Source organism: Bombina bombina, unplaced genomic scaffold, assembly GCF_027579735.1.
Source record: "Bombina bombina isolate aBomBom1 unplaced genomic scaffold, aBomBom1.pri scaffold_1829, whole genome shotgun sequence".
NCBI lineage: Eukaryota > Metazoa > Chordata > Amphibia > Anura > Bombinatoridae > Bombina > Bombina bombina.
In genome coordinates this window covers 12,085-34,015 of record NW_026511904.1, presented here as the reverse complement: position 1 = coordinate 34,015, position 21,931 = coordinate 12,085, and the positions used below count along the sequence as shown (strand labels likewise).

At 36.6% G+C, this 21,931-nt stretch overlaps 1 protein-coding gene across 1 annotated transcript in view; it reads right to left on the bottom strand.

The window, feature by feature from the left end:
• LOC128644003 (transcription factor 12-like) overlaps positions 1-17,624 on the bottom strand; it is a gene marked incomplete at its 3' end in the record, with an annotated part of 29,536 nt that extends 11,912 nt beyond the window's left edge. Inside the window, exons 1-5 of the mRNA XM_053696769.1 lie at positions 17,319-17,624; positions 12,515-12,648; positions 12,056-12,200; positions 9,867-9,937; positions 5,606-5,684 (exon numbers count right to left, since the gene is read on the bottom strand). Coding sequence (XP_053552744.1) covers positions 5,606-5,684; positions 9,867-9,937; positions 12,056-12,200; positions 12,515-12,648; positions 17,319-17,484 — 595 coding nt within the window. The remainder of the gene's footprint in view (positions 1-5,605; positions 5,685-9,866; positions 9,938-12,055; positions 12,201-12,514; positions 12,649-17,318) is intronic.
• Between the last annotated feature and the right edge of the window lie 4,307 nt (positions 17,625-21,931).

The following is a 21,931-nucleotide window of genomic DNA, read 5'->3' as shown; positions in this document are numbered from 1 at the left end:
GTGAATTGGAAAGTTGTTTCTATCTGAATAATGAAAGTTTAATTTTGGCTTCAGTGGTCCTTTAAAGAGACATTAAACCCAAAATTTGTCATTAATGATTCAGATAGAGAATACAATTTTAAACAACATCCCAATTTACTTCTATTATCTAATTTGCTTTATTCTATAGCTATCCTTTGTTGAAGAAAAAGCAATGCACATGGGTGAGCCAATCACAAGAGGCATCTATGTGCAGCCACCAATCAACAGCTACTGAGCCTATCTAGATATGCTTTTCAGCAAAGTATATCAAGAGAATTAAGTAAATTAGATAATAGAAGTAAATTAGAAAGATGTTTAAAATTGCATGCTCTTTCTAAATCATGAAAGAAAATTTTTGGATTTCATGTCCCTTTAAGGTGTAACTCTGGAAAACAAAGTATTCATTTTCACATTGATGAGAAATAAAAATATTGAAATTATGAATAAAAAGAAAGAACAGAAAAAAGGCCACAAAACACTATGGCCTAGATTTAGAGTTCGGCGGTAGCCGTCAAAACCAGCGTTAGAGGCTCCTAACGCTGGCTTTGGGCGCCCGCTGGTATTTGGAGTCAGTGATTAAAGGGTCTAACGCTCACTTTACAGCCGCGACTTTTCCATACCGCAGATCCCCCTACGCCATTTGCGTAGCCTATCTTTTCAATGGGATCTTTCTAACGCTGGTATTTAGAGTCGTTTCTGCAGTGAGCGTTAGAGCTCTAACGACAAGATTCCAGCCGCCTGAAAAAAGCAGGAGTTAAGAGCTTTCTGGCTAACGCCGGTTTATAAAGCTCTTAACTACTGTACCCTAAAGTACACTAACACCCATAAACTACCTATGTACCCCTAAACCGAGGTCCCCCCACATCGCCGCCACTCGATTAAAATTTTTAACCCCTAATCTGCCGACCGCCACCTACGTTATACTTATGTACCCCTAATCTGCTGCCCCTAACCCCGCCGACCCCTATATTATATTTATTAACCCCTAACTTGCCCCCACAACGTCGCCGCAAGCTACTTAAAATAATTAACCCCTAATCTTCCGACCGCAAATCGCCGCCACCTACGTTATCCCTATGTACCCCTAATCTGCTGCCCCTAACATCGCCGACCCCTATGTTATATTTATTAACCCCTAATCTGCCCCCCACAACGTCGCCGACACCTACCTACACTTATTAACCCCTAATCTGCCGAGCGGACCTGAGCGCTACTATAATAAAGTTATTAACCCCTAATCCGCCTCACTAACCCTATCATAAATAGTATTAACCCCTAATCTGCCCTCCCTAACATCGCCGACACCTACCTTCAATTATTAACCCCTAATCTGCCGACCGGAGCTCACCGCTATTCTAATAAATGTATTAACCCCTAAAGCTAAGTCTAACCCTAACACTAACACCCCCCTAACTTAAATATAATTTTATCTAACGAAATAAATTAACTCTTATTAAATAAATGATTCCTATTTAAGCTAAATACTTACCTGTAAAATAAATCCTAATATAGCTACAATATAAATTACATTTATATTATAGCTATTTTAGGATTAATATTTATTTTACAGGTAACTTTGTATTTATTTTAACCAGGTACAATAGCTATTAAATAGTTAAGAACTATTTAATAGTTACCTAGTTAAAATAATTACAAATTTACCTGTAAAATAAATCCTAACCTAAGATATAATTAAACCTAACACTACCCTATCAATAAAATAATTAAATAAACTACCTACAATTACCTACAATTAACCTAACACTACACTATCAATAAATTAATTAAACACAATTGCTACAAATAAATACAATTAAATAAAACTATCTAAAGTACAAAAAATAAAAAGAACTAAGTTACAGAAAATAAAAAAATATTTACAAACATAAGAAAAATATTACAACAATTTTAAACTAATTACACCTACTCTAAGCCCCCTAATAAAATAATAAAGACCCCAAAATAAAAAATTCCCTACCCTATTCTAAAATACAAAAATTACAAGCTCTTTTACCTTACCAGCCCTGAACAGGGCCCTTTGCGGGCATGCCCCAAGAATTTCAGCTCTTTTGCCTGTAAAAAAAAACATACAATACCCCCCCCTAACATTACAACCCACCACCCACATACCCCTAATCTAACCCAAACCCCCTTAAATAAACCTAACACTAATCCCCTGAAGATCTTCCTACCTTGTCTTCACCATCCAGGTATCACCGATCCGTCCTGGCTCCAAGATCTTCATCCAACCCAAGCGGGGGTTGGCGATCCATAATCCGGTGCTCCAAAGTCTTCCTCCTATCCGGCAAGAAGAGGACATCCGGACCGGCAAACATCTTCTCCAAGCGGCATCTTCTATGTTCTTCCATCCGATGACGACCGGCTCCATCTTGAAGACCTCCAGCGCGGATCCATCCTCTTCTTCCGACGACTAGACGACGAATGACGGTTCCTTTAAGGGACGTCATCCAAGATGGCGTCCCTCGAATTCCGATTGGCTGATAGGATTCTATCAGCCAATCGGAATTAAGGTAGGAATTTTCTGATTGGCTGATGGAATCAGCCAATCAGAATCAAGTTCAATCCGATTGGCTGATCCAATCAGCCAATCAGATTGAGCTCGCATTCTATTGGCTGTTCCGATCAGCCAATAGAATGCGAGCTCAATCTGATTGGCTGATTGGATCAGCCAATCGGATTGAACTTGATTCTGATTGGCTGATTCCATCAGCCAATCAGAAAATTCCTACCTTAATTCCGATTGGCTGATAGAATCCTATCAGCCAATCGGAATTCGAGGGACGCCATCTTGGATGACGTCCCTTAAAGGAACCGTCATTCGTCGTCTAGTCGTCGGAAGAAGAGGATGGATCCGCGCTGGAGGTCTTCAAGATGGAGCCGGTCGTCATCGGATGGAAGAACATAGAAGATGCCGCTTGGAGAAGATGTTTGCCGGTCCGGATGTCCTCTTCTTGCCGGATAGGAGGAAGACTTTGGAGCACCGGATTATGGATCGCCAACCCCCGCTTGGGTTGGATGAAGATCTTGGAGCCAGGACGGATCGGTGATACCTGGATGGTGAAGACAAGGTAGGAAGATCTTCAGGGGATTAGTGTTAGGTTTATTTAAGGGGGTTTGGGTTAGATTAGGGGTATGTGGGTGGTGGGTTGTAATGTTGTGGGGGGGTATTGTATGTTTTTTTTTACAGGCAAAAGAGCTGAAATTCTTGGGGCATGCCCCGCAAAGGGCCCTGTTCAGGGCTGGTAAGGTAAAAGAGCTTGTAATTTTTGTATTTTAGAATAGGGTAGGGAATTTTTTATTTTGGGGGTCTTTGTTATTTTATTAGGGGGCTTAGAGTAGGTGTAATTAGTTTAAAATTGTTGTAATATTTTTCTTATGTTTGTAAATATTTTTTTATTTTCTGTAACTTAGTTCTTTTTTATTTTTTGTACTTTAGATAGTTTATTTAATTGTATTTATTTGTAGCAATTGTGTTTAATTAATTTATTGATAGTGTAGTGTTAGGTTAATTGTAGGTAATTGTGGTAGTTTATTTAATTATTTTATTGATAGGGTAGTGTTAGGTTTAATTATATCTTAGGTTAGGATTTATTTTACAGGTAAATTTGTAATTATTTTAACTAGGTAACTATTAAATAGTTCTTAACTATTTAATAGCTATTGTACCTGGTTAAAATAAATACAAAGTTACCTGTAAAATAAATATTAATCCTAAAATAGCTATAATATAATTATAATTTATATTGTAGCTATATTAGGATTTATTTTACAGGTAAGTATTTAGCTTTAAATAGGAATCATTTATTTAATAAGAGTTAATTTATTTCGTTAGATAAAAATTATATTTAAGTTAGGGGGGTGTTAGTGTTAGGGTTAGACTTAGCTTTGGGGTTAATACATTTATTAGAATAGCGGTGAGCTCCGGTCGGCAGATTAGGGTTAATAATTGAAGGTAGGTGTCGGCGATGTTAGGGAGGGCAGATTAGGGGTTAATACTATTTATGATAGGGTTAGTGAGGCGGATTAGGGGTTAATAACTTTATTATAGTAGCGCTCAGGTCCGCTCGGCAGATTAGGGGTTAATAAGTGTAGGTAGGTGTCGGCGACGTTGTAGGGGCAGATTAGGGGTTAATAAATATAACATAGGGGTCGGCGATGTTAGGGCAGCAGATTAGGGGTACATAGGGATAACGTAGGTGGCGGCGGTTTACGGAGCGGCAGATTAGGGGTTAAAAGTGTAATGCAGGGGTCAGCGATAGCGGGGGCGGCAGATTAGGGGTTAATAAGTGTAAGGCTAGGGGTGTTTAGACTCGGGTACATGTTAGAGTGTTAGGTGCGACGTAGGAAGTGTTTCCCCATAGGAAACAATGGGGCTGCGTTAGGAGCTGAACGCTGCTTTTTTGCAGGTGTTAGGTTTTTTTTCAGCTCAAACAGCCCCATTGTTTCCTATGGGAGAATCGTGCACGAGCACGTTTTTGAGGCCGGCCGCGTCCGTAAGCAACTCTGGTATCGAGAGTTGCATTTGCGCTAAATATGCTCTACGCTCCTTTTTTGGAGCCTAACGCAGCATTTGTTTGAACTCTCGATACCAGAGTTAAATTTATGGTGCGGCCAGAAAAAAACCCGCGGAGCGTTAACAGCCCTTTTACCGCCAAACTCCAAATCTAGCCGTATGTGATGTAAGATAACTAGCTGGATCTGACTAGGAATTTTAGATTTAGAAATCCAAATGTATTTATTACTTTAAACGCTATAATAAAGAGAACTCTAGGAAAACCATATTGTGTTGTAAGCCCCTTTAGCTATTGCTGACTAGAAGATGAATATTTAGCAATGTACTCGGTTATCGGTGTTCCAAATTTATAATAAAAACTAACAACACTTTCACATTGTAGCAAAGTGAAGTTTCAAGTTACAGCATCCTGTAACCAATTACAACTTCTTATTAAATTAAAACATTTTTGTCAATGGGGCTTTCAGAGTCCTGTCTGAGTGGAACAGCTGTTCATATTTTGCTAGACAGCTGAAGTGGGAGCACGGAGTAGCCAGCCGCACACAGTCTATTATTCATAAACAAGATAACTCTCATATTTACTACTTTTGTGCAGTTTCCAATGGTTATTAATATTTAAAATCTATGTATATACTGGAAAAATATAGCTGCTAGTAAGTAACGAGAGAGAGTGAGATAATCATTGCAGGAAATGTGTGAGTTTTATGTCAAATTATCAACACACACTAAAAGAAGATAAAAAAATGATATTCTTTTTTCTTTTTTCATACGTTTACGAGCTACATATAAAACAATAAATTACCAATGTGACTTCCAACATTACAATTTATTCCAATAAAAAATAAAAATAAATCAATAGTTGCAGTTTTTATGTTTAAAAATCAAAGCAAAACATTTGATTAAAAACATAACCAAAGGTAAAGAAGCTTTAAGATAAACCTTGTAGAAGATTGTAAGTGCAAAGTGTTTCATCTAGTACATGGTTTCTAACAGATACATTTAAACAAACTTGTAATAGACAGACACACCGAAGGAGAACAACATAACTACCTGGCAGAGGTGAAGGTGATCCAACAGGAGTTGAAGGATTTGAAGGAAAACTACTGCTGGTGTGGTCAGGGGAATAAATCTAAAACAAATGAAAAATACAGTATGTAGTGATAGATCTGTTAATTACAAAATAAGCTAACCATATTTAAAAATCACAATTATAATGGATAACTATAACTATATATATATATATATATATATATATATATATATTTATATATATATTTAATATATATATATATATATATATATATATAACATGCTTGGTGTATATATAGTGTATTATGCACTGTTTATGCACAGTACCCCAGTGTACCATGCTCTCATCTTCCTTCATTAGATTGGTTGCACTTGTATGATTTTGCACTGTGCTGTGTAACAACATCTTGACAACTTAGCCTGTATTGAGTCTTTACATAGATGTTGTCATTGTGCTGTAAATATCTATATTTGCATTGGCTACATGTAATTCATTATATAAATCATATACCAAAAACAAAATATACTAATAGAAAAATAAAACATGTCTAAAACAAATATTGTTTCATCACTTCTTGCAACTGATCTGTATTTTTATAAACAAATGTTTATTTATCCGTTAAAACAGTTTTGCCTATTGCTAAATTATATCTATGTTTAAACAAAATATTATATGGCTTAACAAATAAACTATATTTAACAGAAAAAAGGTACAAATGTTTACAAATAACATTTACCATTAACATAAAAAGTTATCACGGTATATTTAAATAGCATTTGCAGGACAAAAAGCCGCTCTCTCTCATTTTGCATTCAGTTCATGATGTTTGCGGCGTTAAATGATCAATATGAATAATTCTTATACCTTCTGCTAGGTCTAAATGGTAACATGCCTCATTTTCTAGTAACAAATAAGATGACTCCTCCTATCAGTCATGGTCCGTTCCTGTCAGCGGGGTGCCAATATGCCCAAACTATTGAAAAGGGACAGAGACAAAGGCGGCACAATAGAAAGCCCACAGAGCCAGACCATGGAACTGTTAGACCAATTTTTTAAACACTGCAGTGTACATTTCAGTTAAGCTTTGTTATGCTAATGTTATAGAGTCTCAAAGCTACAATGAAACTTAATTCAGTAGTTGCGTTTTAAAGTCAACTTCCCTGATTTTTTTTATTCCCTTTGTACTGGTAACCACTAGCCGCTTGGCAAACCAGAAACAGACATTTCATTAAGTTTAAAACATAAGCTGGTGATATAATCAACAAAGTTAAATAGCACGCCTATTTTGCCTCCTCTAAATTACAGCTACAATGTTTTGATTTGGCATTAGACAAAGAAATAAACCAGATGTTCCTTCTTTCATATAACCCTCCATGGGCACAATCTTAAAGGGTTATTATTTGGCAAACGTTCAGGAAAACACATTAGAAATTGTACAAATACCCAGATTTTCTTTCCTTTCCATCTACACTAGTTCATTATCCAAACTAATGCATAATCCACTGGGCTTTGGGAACTTTGTGTAAATACTTTCATGTACAATTCTCTTTCTTGGCTACCCTGAGATTAAGAGCACAATTATCCAGGCTTAAACCTAAAATAAAAGAACCTTTGCAAATCTATTATCTGGCCTTACATGTTTAATCACATAGTGTTCTGTATACTCTAATACCTAAAATGCAGAAGAAATACTGCATCTTCTGATCTTTTACATGTGAAAGATCTTTATGAAATGTGTTGTAAAGCACTGTTAAAAAATAAGCATTGCTTCTTGTACAATTTAATTTCACTTGAAGATTTTCCATTCTAATTTTGAATAATAACAAAGCCATTTACAAATGGCACAAAAAAAACCTTTCCGGACATATAAAATCTGCTAGACTTTTCACCAAATGACTTTCTACAACAGCGCAGTTAATTTTACATAAAGAACTGAAAACAATTGAGTTAGAGATAGAGATTTGAAGTGTGCAGTCTATGGCATCCATTCATACAGCAGATGGAATGCATCTCCATTGGAAATGACAGAAGTGATTTATGGAATGACCTGGCTGCTCCTACCAAGCAACAACATAGGATGACAGAACTAAGTTACCATGACAACCGAAGCCCACCCAGCACATAGATTAAACATCTATGGCTTGGCTTTTACTGTACACAATTTGGAACTGTTTTTAAACAAATCATGTTTACACAAAATGAGAAAATATACACATAAGAAATTCAGTTGCTTAAAGTCATGTAACATATCCCCTAAAAATACAAGATCTGGTCAAGATAAGCATTATATGTACTAAAGACACAGCTGAAATATAAATAAGTAAAAAAAATACTATTTGATCATTGAGAAATATTACAGAAATGCTCTCAGTAACCCTTACAGAGCAAATACAGGGGGTGCAGAATTATTAGGCAAATTAGTATTTTGACCACATCATCCTCTTTATGCATGTTGTCTTACTCCAAGCTGTATAGGCTCGAAAGCCTACTACCAATTAAGCATATTAGGTGATGTGCATCTCTGTAATGAGAAGGGGTGTGGTCTAATGACATCAACACCCTATTTCAGGTGTGCATAATTATTAGGCAACTTCCTTTCCTTTGGCAAAATGGGTCAAAAGAAGGACTTGACAGGCTCAGAAAAGTCAAATATAGTGAGATATCTTGCAGAGGGATTCAGCACTCTTAAAATTGCAAAGCTTCTGAAGCGTGATCATCGAACAATCAAGCGTTTCATTCAAAATAGTCAACAGGGTCGCAAGAAGTGTGTGGAAAAACCAAGGCGCAAAATAACTGCCCATGAAAGTCAAGCGTGCAGCTGCCAAGATGCCACTTGCCACCAGTTTGGCCATATTTCAGAGCTGCAACATCACTGGAGTGCCCAAAAGCACAAGGTGTGCAATACTCAGAGACATGGCCAAGGTAAGAAAGGCTGAAAGACGACCACCACTGAACAAGACACACAAGCTGAAACGTCAAGACTGGGCCAAGAAATATCTCAAGACTGATTTTTCTAAGGTTTTATGGACTGATGAAATGAGAGTGAGTCTTGATGGGCCAGATGGATGGGCCCGTGGCTGGATTGGTAAAGGGCAGAGAGCTCCAGTCCGACTCAGATGCCAGCAAGGTGGAGGTGGAGTACTGGTTTGGGCTGGTATCATCAAAGATGAGCTTGTGGGGCCTTTTCGGGTTGAGGATGGAGTCAAGCTCAACTCCCAGTCCTACTGCCAGTTTCTGGAAGACACCTTCTTCAAGCAGTGGTACAGGAAGAAGTCTGCATCCTTCAAGAAAAACATGATTTTCATGCAGGACAATGCTCCATCACACGCGTCCAAGTACTCCACAGCGTGGCTGGCAAGAAAGGGTATAAAAGAAGAAAATATAATGACATGGCCTCCTTGTTCACCTGATCTGAACCCCATTGAGAACCTGTGGTCCATCATCAAATGTGAGATTTACAAGGAGGGAAAACAGTACACCTCTCTGAACAGTGTCTGGGAGGCTGTGGTTGCTGCTGCACGCAATGTTGATGGTGAACAGATCAAAACACTGACAGAATCCATGGATGGCAGGCTTTTGAGTGTCCTTGCAAAGAAAGGTGGCTATATTGGTCACTGACTTGTTTTTGTTTTGTTTTTGAATGTCAGAAATGTATATTTGTGAATGTTGAGATGTTATATTGGTTTCACTGGTAAAAATAAATAATTGAAATGGGTATATATTTGTTTTTTGTTAAGTTGCCTAATAATTATGCACAGTAATAGTCACCTGCACACACAGATATCCCCCTAAAATATCTATAACTAAAAACAAACTAAAAACTACTTCCAAAACTATTCAGCTTTGATATTAATGAGTTTTTTGGGTTCATTGAGAACATGGTTGTTGTTCAATAATAAAATTAATCCTCAAAAATACAACTTGCCTAATAATTCTGCACTCCCTGTAGTGTTGCACTATACTAAAACTATTTTGATTGAGTAGTATGTAAGGAAAAAATACCATTTTGATATTTATAGTTAAATAAAATGACCAACCAACAAGAGTATATTATACATTTTATAAATGGATATTGTGTTTTCAAGCTCCAGACATAAATCCTTTCTCCAAGATAAACAGCTGTTTCCTTTAGAATGTCAGGCTTCACTTCATAAACTGACCAAACATCAGCAGCAGAGATTTCTGGAGAGCTACATTCTTATATGCAAATGAACGTTTGCTTCTGTAAGCAACCATATGAGAATACCAACAGTTCTAGAGCCACTGTTCATCTATACTTACAGATGCCAAAGCTTTCCCAAGTGCATCCCCTGTCTGTGAGCTCCCAGCTCCATTTCCTCTACTTCCTGCACCTATTAAAAAAAAAAAAAGCAGCACACAAAATGAAACCATGCTTACTTAAAGGGATATTAAACTTTAACACGTTTTATCAAATGTATGAAAGAGCACTACTTACACATTTTGTTTTCATTAAAAAAGTCAAAAGCGTATTAAAAAGACATTAAACACTGCAGTTTTTTTTGTATGAGTACACCCTGTAACCAGCAAATGCTGCATTTTGAAAAACTAGGTTACAGAATTTGCTTTTTCTCGTCTCTAGGGAGTGTGGAACAAATTAATTTTTTTTTCTTTTTAACAAAAAGGATTTAATATGCTTTAAAGTATTTTTAATATTAGGCGCAACATATGTTAGCAATTAAGAACTGAATTGCAAAATATATGCATAAAAATAACAACATTAAAAGCTTTTTAAACGGTCACTATATTAACAATCTCTAAAAAATAAATAATAAAATAATACATCTTTTGCTAACATACTACCTGAAAACTCTAGTGAGTATGTTTATATTATGTCCTGTACTGCTGCAATAAGTTTAAAGAAAATAAGTTTGAAGGGCTGTAATTTGTTAAAGCATGTCATTTTAAGAGCATTGACCCTGCACTACTGTGTGTTTAACCCCCACAAAGGGGTTAAGCACACACAAGAATTACAGCTTGGGAGCCACAGAACACTGCTGGTCCTGTGTGCAAACTGTTACTGATCCAATCATCAGAGATATTTGGACGACTCAGTACATTTGGGGGTTAAACACACAGTAGTACAGGGTCAATACTCTAAAAATGTCATGCTCTTACAAATAAGCGAATATAATCTTTTGACTATTATGACGGTTTAAAAGGGGCTTAAACACTAAATAAATGCTAGATAGAATGATGCATTCAAAGAATAGATTAGTCTGTGAAAAACATGTAGATGTATTTTTAAAGTTTCATTAGCTGTTTAAATATTGACAAAAAGTGTAAAATTTTAGTGTCTATAAAACAATGGGAGCTGCCATGTTGTAACTTAGGTCACCTTCTCTGCTATGGCAACTTAGGGACAATTATAAATAGGCCAATGTGCAGCCAATGGCTGTGTAGAATATAACAGGAACTACAAAGATCACAATTTCAGAATTAAATTACAGGAAAAGTGGACACAATAAATAATGAAAGTATATTGTAGAGTTTTTCTTATATAGGATCCATCATTTTATATTACTATTTTAAGGTTTAATGTCCCTTTAAGCATGTTAAAAGGACATGCAGATCATGTATTGCACCTATCAGATACATTTTAAAATGTCATACAAGTTTGTTGTTTTTTTTCTAAAGCGATTGTTGATGTACTGAGTTTTTTTGTTTGCTTTTATTTTCTTGTGAGGTATGTGATAGTCTACCAGTAAAGCATCCGAAGCTCTGAAAATCCATCAGTAAGCAATCAGTTCTCAAGGACATGCACTCTCTGTTCACTTAAAAAATACCAACACCAAGATTAGGAACATTAATTGCCAAGACACAATATAAAGTATGATGTTTTATTCTTGCACTAAACATATCTGTTCTAGTATTCAATCTTACCATAATTAGATACTATTTATTCAATCAAACCAACGTTTTGTTTTACCTGTATTAAAACACAACTGGCACATACTTGTTTACAGGTTTAGCTGGGATTGAGAGGCTTTGTAACTTGGTGATTACTCTCTGTAAACACCTGACCTTCAGTTCTTACCCTCTCACTTTCAAAAGTTATTTATTTTACTTAACCCTTTCCAGCCCGGACTTATTTGTCTACATTGGAACAAAGTTCTGATGTAAACAAATAAGTTAAAAAGTAAAACCACGAATGAACGATCGCGTGATTTCAATAATTGGATTGTGTCTGGGGGGAGTGCCTATGACGCTAGGCACTCCCTCCAGCCCGTGATCCCATTCAGGGAGCACCTTTGGCTTAAGTACAGCAAAATGGCTAGGACGTTCTATGCTGTCCTTACAGCGGGAAGGGGTTAAACTGTATTTGGGATGAACAAATTTTAATCGATACCTTAATATTTTCAGAGTTGTGGGGTGGGTCTCGAATTAAAAAAAAAGAAGAAGATATAAAATGAAGTTAGCTGTGAATTAAGGTCTCCAGATGAAAACCTTACCTAAAAGATTGTCGGATCCATTTATGGGAGGAGTGTGAGAAGCAGCTCCATAGGAGGAACTTGTTGTGCTACCTCGATGGAAGCTGGACATTGGAGGAAGACTTGCATTTATATCTGTAGGCGAAACTGGGTGTGGAGGATAGTTCTAAAGAGAATAAAGTAAATATTACTTACTACTGAATTACCACAATGAATGTGGTAAGATGTAATTTAAGGAGGATGGGTCACAAACTGGCAGCAATGACACCAACATCATCTACAGAGCTTTATGCTACTTTATGGAAATATTTAAAAAAAAAACTGTGTATACATGGATGGAGGAGGTGTACACGTGGGTGGAGGTGTATACGTGGGTGGAGTGCATACGTGGGTGGAGGTGTATACGTGGATGAAGGACTGGTAGATAACACAATCAAAGAGACACAATGCAAGTAATATAAGCTGTCAATCATCTCTTACCAAGCGGTCATGTAGACTGCCATAGCTGCCAGACTGAGACATGTGAGCAGATGAGCTGCCCAACATTCCACCAAGTCCAGGCTGGCTTATCCCATTGGCTGAATTCCAAATCTCTGAGGCGTTATGAGACCCATCTATGAAACAAATTAAACATTTTTCATGGTTTATTAATTTTAATAAGGGAAATATATATAACTAAAATTTCAAAGTTGACAATAAAAATCTAAAATGTTTAAATTATACAAAATCACCATTTTTTTTAATTTTTGACATTTTAAAATACATGATAAGAGCAAAATAGAGAAACTAGGTCACTCAAAAAAATAAATGTATTGCAAAACTAATGGTACATTTTTAAGGAAAAATAAAAAATGTAAAAGAAAGACAAACTGGCATTTCCCAGGTACTTGACATTGCCAGCTATTCACGGTTAATAAATACTGCACAAAAGTATGGATGTTCTTACTCTTGGTATAGTTGTTGAAACTTAGCTCCTTTTCATGAAAGCATACCTAGATAGGGTTCAAGAGTGTGCACGTCTTAAAGGGACACTCAAGTCAAAATTAAAGGGACAGTCTACACCAGAATTGATATTGTTTTAAAAGATAGATAATCCCTTTTTTACCCATTCCCCAGTTTTGCATAACCAACACAGTTATATTATTATATTTTTTACCTCTGTGATTATCTTATATCTGAGCTTCTGCAAACTGCCCCTTTTTTCAGTTCTTTTGACAGACTTGCAGTTTAGCCAATCAGTGATAGCTCCCAGGTAACTTCACGTGCATGAGCACAGTGTTATCTATATGAAATTCATGAACTAACACCCTCTAGTGGTGAAAAACCTGTTAAAATGCATTCTTAAGAGGCGGCCTTCAAGGTCTAAGAAATTAGCATATGAACCTCCTAGGTTAAGCTTTCAACTAAGAATACCAAGAGAACAAAGCAAAATTGGTGATAAAAGTAAATTGAAAATTGTTTAAAATTACATTGCCTATCTGAATCATGAAAGTTTATTTTGGACTAGACTGTCCCTTTAAACATTCATGATTCAGATAGAGCAGCAATTTTAAACAACTTTCCAATTTACTTTCATTAAAAACAATTGCACAGTCTTGAAGTTCAGACTAAGTGCTATTGCTTTGTCTTTTTATCATGTATTTGCTGATTGTGCAAATCTATTGTATTTACTGGTCCTTTAAGCACTATATGGAGCAACGTTTGCACCAATTTATAACATTGTTACAAGTATTGAGAAAAGGATCTACATTTCAACAAAAGGTTACGAAATAAATAAGTAAATAAATAAATGAGAAAAATTTAAGTTATTGGTATACTGCAAACTGTTTTTTTTGTTTGTTTTTTAATTGCATGTAAAAATGTAATTCATGAAATCTAATTTGACTTTTAAGTACCTTTAATATTTTATAATATCTCTGTTTCACTTAAATTCTTCAAACAAATAGTAGTGTAGCTGGAATGAGAATGGAATATTCATTTGCAAATGGATCAGCTTCAAACCAGGATACATTTCTTTAATGCCCAGGAAAGAATTCTGGCAAACCAATTTCTGTAAACTACTATTATTACAACACTACACAAAGAATTATAACAAAATAAAAACATAAATTATGCTTACCTGATAATTTTATTTCCATCTGTGGGAGGAGAGTCCACCGCTTCATTCATTACTATTGGGAATTAAGAACCTGGCCACCAGGAGGAGACAAAGACACCCAGCCAAAGGCTTAAATACCTCCCCCACTTCCCTCATACCCAGTCATTCTGCCGAGGGAACAAAGAACAGTAGGAGAATTATCAGGTATAAATGTGCCAGAAGAACAAAAATAAATTTAGGTCTGCCCACCGAAGAAACAGGCTGGAGCCGTGGACTGTACTCCCACAGATGGAATGAAATGATCAGGTAAGCATAATTTATGTTTTCCATCTTAATGGGAGGAGAGTACACAGATTCATTCATTACATGTGGGAAACAAATACCCAAGCTCCAGAGGACACTGAATGAAAAAAACGGGAGGGCAAAAGGAGGCAGACCCTAAACTGAGGGCACCACAGCCTGCAAAACCTTTCTCCGCCGAAGCAAAGACCGCTGTCCCTCCTGTAACGAAAGGCAAAAAATGACTGGGAGATGAGGGAAGTGGGGGAGGTATTTAAGCATTTGGCTGGGTGTGGCTGGGGTGTCTTTGCCTCCTCCTGGTGGCTAGGTTCTTAATTCCCACACGTAATGAATGAAGCCGTGGACTCTCCTCCCATTAAGATGGAAATCATTATTGATAAAGGCAGTAGGCTATGGTCATATCTTAGGCTGTTTGTGGCAATTAAAGCAGAGATGTGAACCACTGTTCTAGTGCAGCGGTCGCCAACCAGTGGTCCGTGGACCACTGGTGGTCCACGAGAAGATGTTGGTGGTCCCTGACACCATCAAGCAGGAATTAATCTTCTCTGATGGTGTCACCCTCATCGCACCGCAACTCCCCACTGGACAATAGGTTAAACCGGAGGAGGAATTAAATTACAATCTCCCAACGCACGTTGCATAGTACTGCGCAACTTGTGTAGCTAGATTGTATATTTAACTTCTCCTGCCCGGCGCTCTGTTCAGAGAGGTTAATATAGTCTTGGCTTGAAATAGTGGAATTATAGTATTTATTTTCTTCCCTTTACCTGTCTCTTTGTAGTAGTTTTCCTAATTCCTTCAGATGGACTTACATCACTGTTTGTCTTCCTCCCCTACATTTTTTTTATTAAATATTAATTATTTTTCATTCTAATAATTTTCCAGCACATAAATCCATTCCACCTGAATTCCATTAATTGCCATCCAGCATATCCGCCATATCCCACCAGTATTATAGTAATTGCCAGTAACATCAGTCGTGCTTAGCTCACATCCATATTGAGAGCTTTCTGATATAAACTTAATTTATGACTCCTGTAACGGCACCCCAAGCATAAAAGGGTTAAACCGCCGTTTAGTAGATCTTCCCTTTCAGAGGCACAGCATACAGTAAATTTCCCCTCTCCCTCCCCCCAAGCATGAGTCAAAGCTCCATGGTGAGGGTCAAACAGATATCAGCAAGAGCTGTGGGTTTATTGTTCTTAAATACACATTTTTACACATTAGTACCACCCAGAGGGTTTTGTAAAACAACCAATAAACACATACAATACTCTCAGACACTCCAACACAGAATCCTCCCCTCTGTCTGTGATACAATTACCTTACACAATGGTTGATACAATTACCTTAGACAATGGTTGATACAATTACCTTACACAATGGTTGATACAGTTACCTTACACAATGGTTGATACAGTTACCTTACACAATGGTTGATACAGTTACCTTACACAATGGTTGATACAGTTACCTTACACAATGGTTGATGCAGTTACCTTACACAATGGTTGATACAATTACCTTACACAATGGTTGATGTAGTTACCTTACACAATGGTTGATACAATTACCTTACACAATGGTTGATGTAACTATCACAGACAGAGCAATACAGTTCAACTGCCATGGAGCCAAAGTCTTTCGTTATACAAATGGGCTACATGGCATAACTATCTGGGGGTTTCACTGTCCAAATAGAGCAAGTACTGAATGACCTGGCTTTCGTCTCTTTGCAGGGGAAAAGTAAGCGTTTCAACATGGGGCCATAGTCTAAAGGCAGCAGGCGGGCAACCAGGCTCCTCCAATGCACAGTGGCGAGATTGGTCTCGTCACAACTCCAATGTCTGTCCATGATCATAAGTAGTTTTGAATAATTCCTAACTGGGGAGGTAACTTGGAAGTCTTGTGGTCCTTTTAAACATAATTCTATTTTTCCCCACTGTCTGCCTCTCTGTTTCCAGCTCAAAAGTTGGCACTCACCCTTCATCTGTCATTCAGAAGTATTCTCTCAGTTCTGCCATTCAGTTAGTTAATTCCAAAAAATAATTCTTAAAAATGTGTAAATATATACATAAATGTAAATTTAGCTATGATTACACTAGTTATGTACAGTATGTGTGTGTGTGTGTGTATATATATATATATATATATATATATATATATATATAATATATATATATATAAATATTATATATAAATAATAGAGTAAGGAAAGCACACTCTCACTTAAAAAGCATCTACCAGGGTGCAGGCACGAATTAATACAGTACAGATGAAGCTTGCACTCTCTGGATTTTCAAAAAGGTGCTTTATTTAGCAAAAAATTTGACGTTTCGGGGATCAATCACCCCTTCATCAGGTCTGATGAAGGGGTGATTGATCCCCGAAACATCACATTTTTTGCTAAATAAAGCACCTTTTTGAAAATCCAGAGAGTGCAAGCTTCATCTGTACTGTATATATATTATATATATATATATATACACACACACACACACACATTATAGATATTTGTACCTTTTTTTTTTTAAATTCATGTTAGTGGTCCACATGATTGAAAATGTGTTTGTTTAGTGGTCCCTGAGATCCGAAAGGTTGGCGACCCCTGTTCTAGTAGACCACGCCCCAAACCAGGGGACATGACAAGACAAGACCTCTAACAAACTTGATTTCACTAACAGAGCATAGTTAGCTCTGGAAAAAAATCCACCAGTTAATCCAATGGTCAAACAACTATATGCACAAATCTTATTCTGCTAATGACCTACACCTTGTACAGCAATTAACAATATACATATTTATTTAATCTACATAAAAAAGCATTTTATACAATCCCAACCACAGATTGCTGAATGGGTTTCATAATGGCAGTCTGGTACTCACCTTGAAGAAAAAAAGTGCTAGCAAACATACTGCTTGGTGGTTTAGGGGATGGGTAACTTGGAGATTCCCTGTTAAAATCATCTGAATTTGGGGATGGTGCATAGACCTTAAAAAAAAAAAAAAAATCAAAGTCATAATGAAAATTCACACAAAAAAAACAAAACATAATAGTAACTGCATCTTATCACCATACATTTCACATATAGCAAGAGCTAGTCCCTAACCATAGTTTATTATTGTTTTATTGTGTTTGACTAAGCATGTCTGTTGGTGTAAATAATCATTATAATTAAAGCCGGTCATTCATACCTGTAGCAGGAAACTGTAGCATTAATTACATTTGACATCTGCTTGTGCATTGATAACCAACAATGTAGTTCATCACCCCCATTGCCAAAAAAAGGGATACTAGCATAAGCTAGATTTTGTGGAGCAACTACATGACACCATTTTATTCCAGAAAATGTTTTGAAGCTAAATGTCCAAACAATGCAACACAGAAACATTTTTGTCACGGGATACCCATTTCCCTTGGCAAACATTTACTACAGATAAGCACAGTATGAACCTTGCGATCTGGCAAATGTTCAAATCCTTTCACCAGCAGCAGAGCCAAATACTGCAGCAATCAAACACTCAACTCAAACACATTTACAAACAGAATGCATTTAACCAATGTGACTAGTTAATGCACGTCGTAACACTATTCTATTGTGCACACAATTAGGATGATAGGATAGAAAATTGATCATAATTATGTTATTGAAACTATTTAACGTGTCAATCAATATACTTAAGGGCATATTAAAAAGAAAGATAATCCCTTTATTACCCTTTTCCCAGTTTTGCTTAATCAACACTGTTATAGAAATACTTTTTACCTCTGTGATTACCTTGTATCTAAGCCTCTGCAGACTGCCCCTTATTTCAGTTCTTTTGACAGACTTGCATTTTAGCCAATCATTGCTCACAGGGTAACTTCACGTGCATGAGCTCAATGTTATCTATATGAAACACATGAACTAATACCCTCTAGTGGTCAAAATGCATTCAGATTAAAGGCAGTCTTCAATGTGTAAGAAATTAGCATATGAACCTCCTAGAATTTGCTTTCAACTAAGAATACCAAGAGAACAAAGCAAAATTGGTGATAAAAGTAAATTGGAAAGTTGTTTAAAATTATATTCCCTATTTAAAGGGACAGTCAACACCAGATTTTTTGTTGTATTAAAAGATAGATAATCCCTTTATTACCCATTCCTCAGTTTTGCATAAACAACATAGTTATATTAATATACGTTTAACCTCTGTAATTACCTTGTATCTAAGCATCTTCTGACAGCCCCCTGATCACATGTTATTTTATTTATTATCTATCCACTTTCATTTTAGCCAATTAGTGCAGTGCCTGCCACAATCCACGGGCGTGCTCACAATGTTATCTATAGGGATTACCTGAACTAGCTCTCCCCTGCTGTGAAAAGCAAATACAAAAGCATGTGATTAGAGGCGGCCTTCAAGGGCTTAGAAATTATCATATGAGCCTTCCTAGGTCTAGCTTTCAACTAAGAATACCAAAAGAACAAAGCAAAATTGGTGATAAAAGTAAATTGGAAAGTTGTTTAAAATTACATGCCCTATTTGAAACATGAAAGTTTTTTTGGACTTGACTGTCCCTTTAAATCATTTAAAAAATTTTTTGGACTTGACTGTCCCTTTAAGGTAAATCAGGAAAGATGGAAACTTTTAATATACTGATAATATAACTGCACATGAATCTATCATAATAACAGAAATATTGATTTCACACACGTGCGGATGTGTGTATGTCTAGACACCTGAAGTACAAGTAGAGAAAGAATGGTTAATAAGAATCACATGACATATAGCACAACAAATTGTTATGAAGCTATGTTGTATAATAAATCATCATGATCAGTTCTACATATGAATAGTTTTCAGAAACACTCTTAGTAAGATCAAGGAATCTGTAAATAAAGTGCTGCCCAGGGACGATTCAATTTTTTTTCTTATACCCTTTATTTGTTGTCATTTACAGGACATATCTAAATAAGCTCACACAAAAATATTACTGTATACTGCAATCTTAAAGGGACAGTAAAGACACGTCCTTGGTCTAGACAGAGCATGGTATTTTTAACATCTTTCCAGTTTACTTCTATTACCAAATGTGCATTGTTCTCTTGGTATACTTTGTTGAATAGTAAACCAAAGTGGGCTCATAGGACCTCAGGACCGTGCATATTTCTTTAGCACGCTATAATCTTACTGTATTCTCCTTCAAGGGGCATTCTAATGCCAAATTTGCATGTTCCTATGAATTAAAACCTGCAATTTCTGTGCAATATGTTAAACTACTGCAATGTTTCGCTTTCGGAGCAGGAATCACTGAAGCTGAACACAGCCAGTTACTGGCGGGTAGTGTGAACGCTGCTGCATATGCTGCTTTACGAGTGTTAAACTCAAAGTTGCAGCATTAACGCAAAATCGGCATGCTCTAACATTTTCTTTGTCCCTTTAAATATCTTTATGGGGTTAATCTTGGATTTTGATGTCTCTTTAAATGAGGAAACCAGTTTGATACAAAATGCCTAACTTCAAGACTGTAGTCAATTGAAAAATGTTATAGAAAAACCTGTCAATTAAAATTAATTTTAGCATTAATAATTACTGCAAATACAGCTGGTTCTGAATAATCAACTTTTCATCCCAGTTTAAAGACTGCAACCTATAAATATAGCATTCTTTCAAGAACGATGTGATGGCGCACATCAGCACACAACTGCCATTTTACATTTCAGGATCTAACTAATCTGAAAAAAGAATCAGGCTTATTATACTGTATAATTCAAGGAACCTTAAAATGATAGTGTGCTAAAATATAGCAGTAATATTATGAAACTGCACTTGTGCCAGCTAAAAATTTTCAGTTCAAAGAGATCCAGCGGCAAAACACAAGTGATGTGGTCTCTCTGACTTCATTAGCTCCAGATGTGGGTAAACATACAGCCAGAACCATGAAAAAGGGTCTTTTAGTTACAATCAGAAATGCCCACAAATGAAAAACAGATGGCTGTGTCATCTGATCACAAGCAAATAAATGCCAGAATTTCTTGTTTAATGGTAAAATCACAACGTTATTTTATTTTTTTAAGTTAAAGGGAAGCCAACACTGCGCTAGATAGTGCTGTAATGTATTTTACCAAAGCTCCTGTTCTTGCCGTTCTCAGTAATAAGGCAATATTTCACATATAAGGCAATATTTCACAGCAGTGTAGTCAGACCAATAAAAATAAAGGGCACTAACATGGTGACTTATTGCAGGACTGAGCAGGTGCGTTTAAATGAACAAATGACATACAAATAAGAGCATAGCACTAAGAAGCCCTTTAATGAACAGCATATTATATTCATTCACAATATATACTTTTTCAGACTTACTTAATATAAAGATATTTTTCTACTACATGCATAGTCTGTTCTCACCAGTGCTACCATCCGATTGGTGCCTACACACCACACATGGGGGCCGATACATTAAGGGCCAAGTCACCATTAATGTGCCTGTTTCCGTGCGAGCCATCAGGCTTGCCGGAATCAGGAATTAAGAAGCAGTGGTGTTAAAACCGATGCTCCTTTACTAGCCTGCCGCTTCTGAGGCATCGGACAGCAATCAACCGATTGGCCATGAAACTGCAGGGGGCGGCATTGCACAAGCAGTTCACCAGAACTGCTTGTGCAATGTTAAATGCCAACAGCATATGCTGTCGGCATTCAGCGATGTCGGGCAGACATGATACAACGCTACAGTGGATCATGTCCGTCTGACTGTTGGTAAATTGGCCCCATGCTCTTGTTGCCCAAATAAGGGTGTTTGTCAACAGAAAGAATAATGCAAACTTGTTGAGCAAATTATTCTGGGGTTATGGGGCCAATGTAATATGCAATACTTAAATGTTACTCAGAAATACATAGTAATTAAAACAAATACAAGAACAAACCCTTTATTCAAACTGCTTGGGAATCTGAAAAGTTTTGGATTTCAGAATATTTGTAAATTTGCATCTGTAAAATTAGACAGCCTGTAGAGGGATAGGACAAAGTGAAAAGTCTTATGCAATTTAGGCAATATTTACAGGTCATAATACAGCTTATACATGCAACCTAACACGGGGCTCAACATAAACCCGGTGCCACTGGCACCTTAAAATGAGGTCCTGAATCCCTGGTCAGACACCCATGTGTGCTTTCCCCCATGCAGCTGTGAAATCCAAATCCAACTTTTACTGTGCGCTTATATAATATATGTGTGAGTGTGTGTATATATAACGTAACAAGGATGACCAAAAGTTTCTGGCACCTAAATGTATTATTTGTAACAAATTTGTCTACCCCTGACCTAAAGGTAGTTGTATGATGCCATCAGAAAGATAGTACAGTACTGTAATCAGAAAGGTAATAGGAGCTGTTATGAAAAAGTCTAGATTTTGGAATTGCGGCTTTGGGGATTTGTACCTGTATATACAAATTGCTTCATTGTACATGATATGTATTCTGGTTTAAAAATGCTACATATCTTAATTGTATATCTA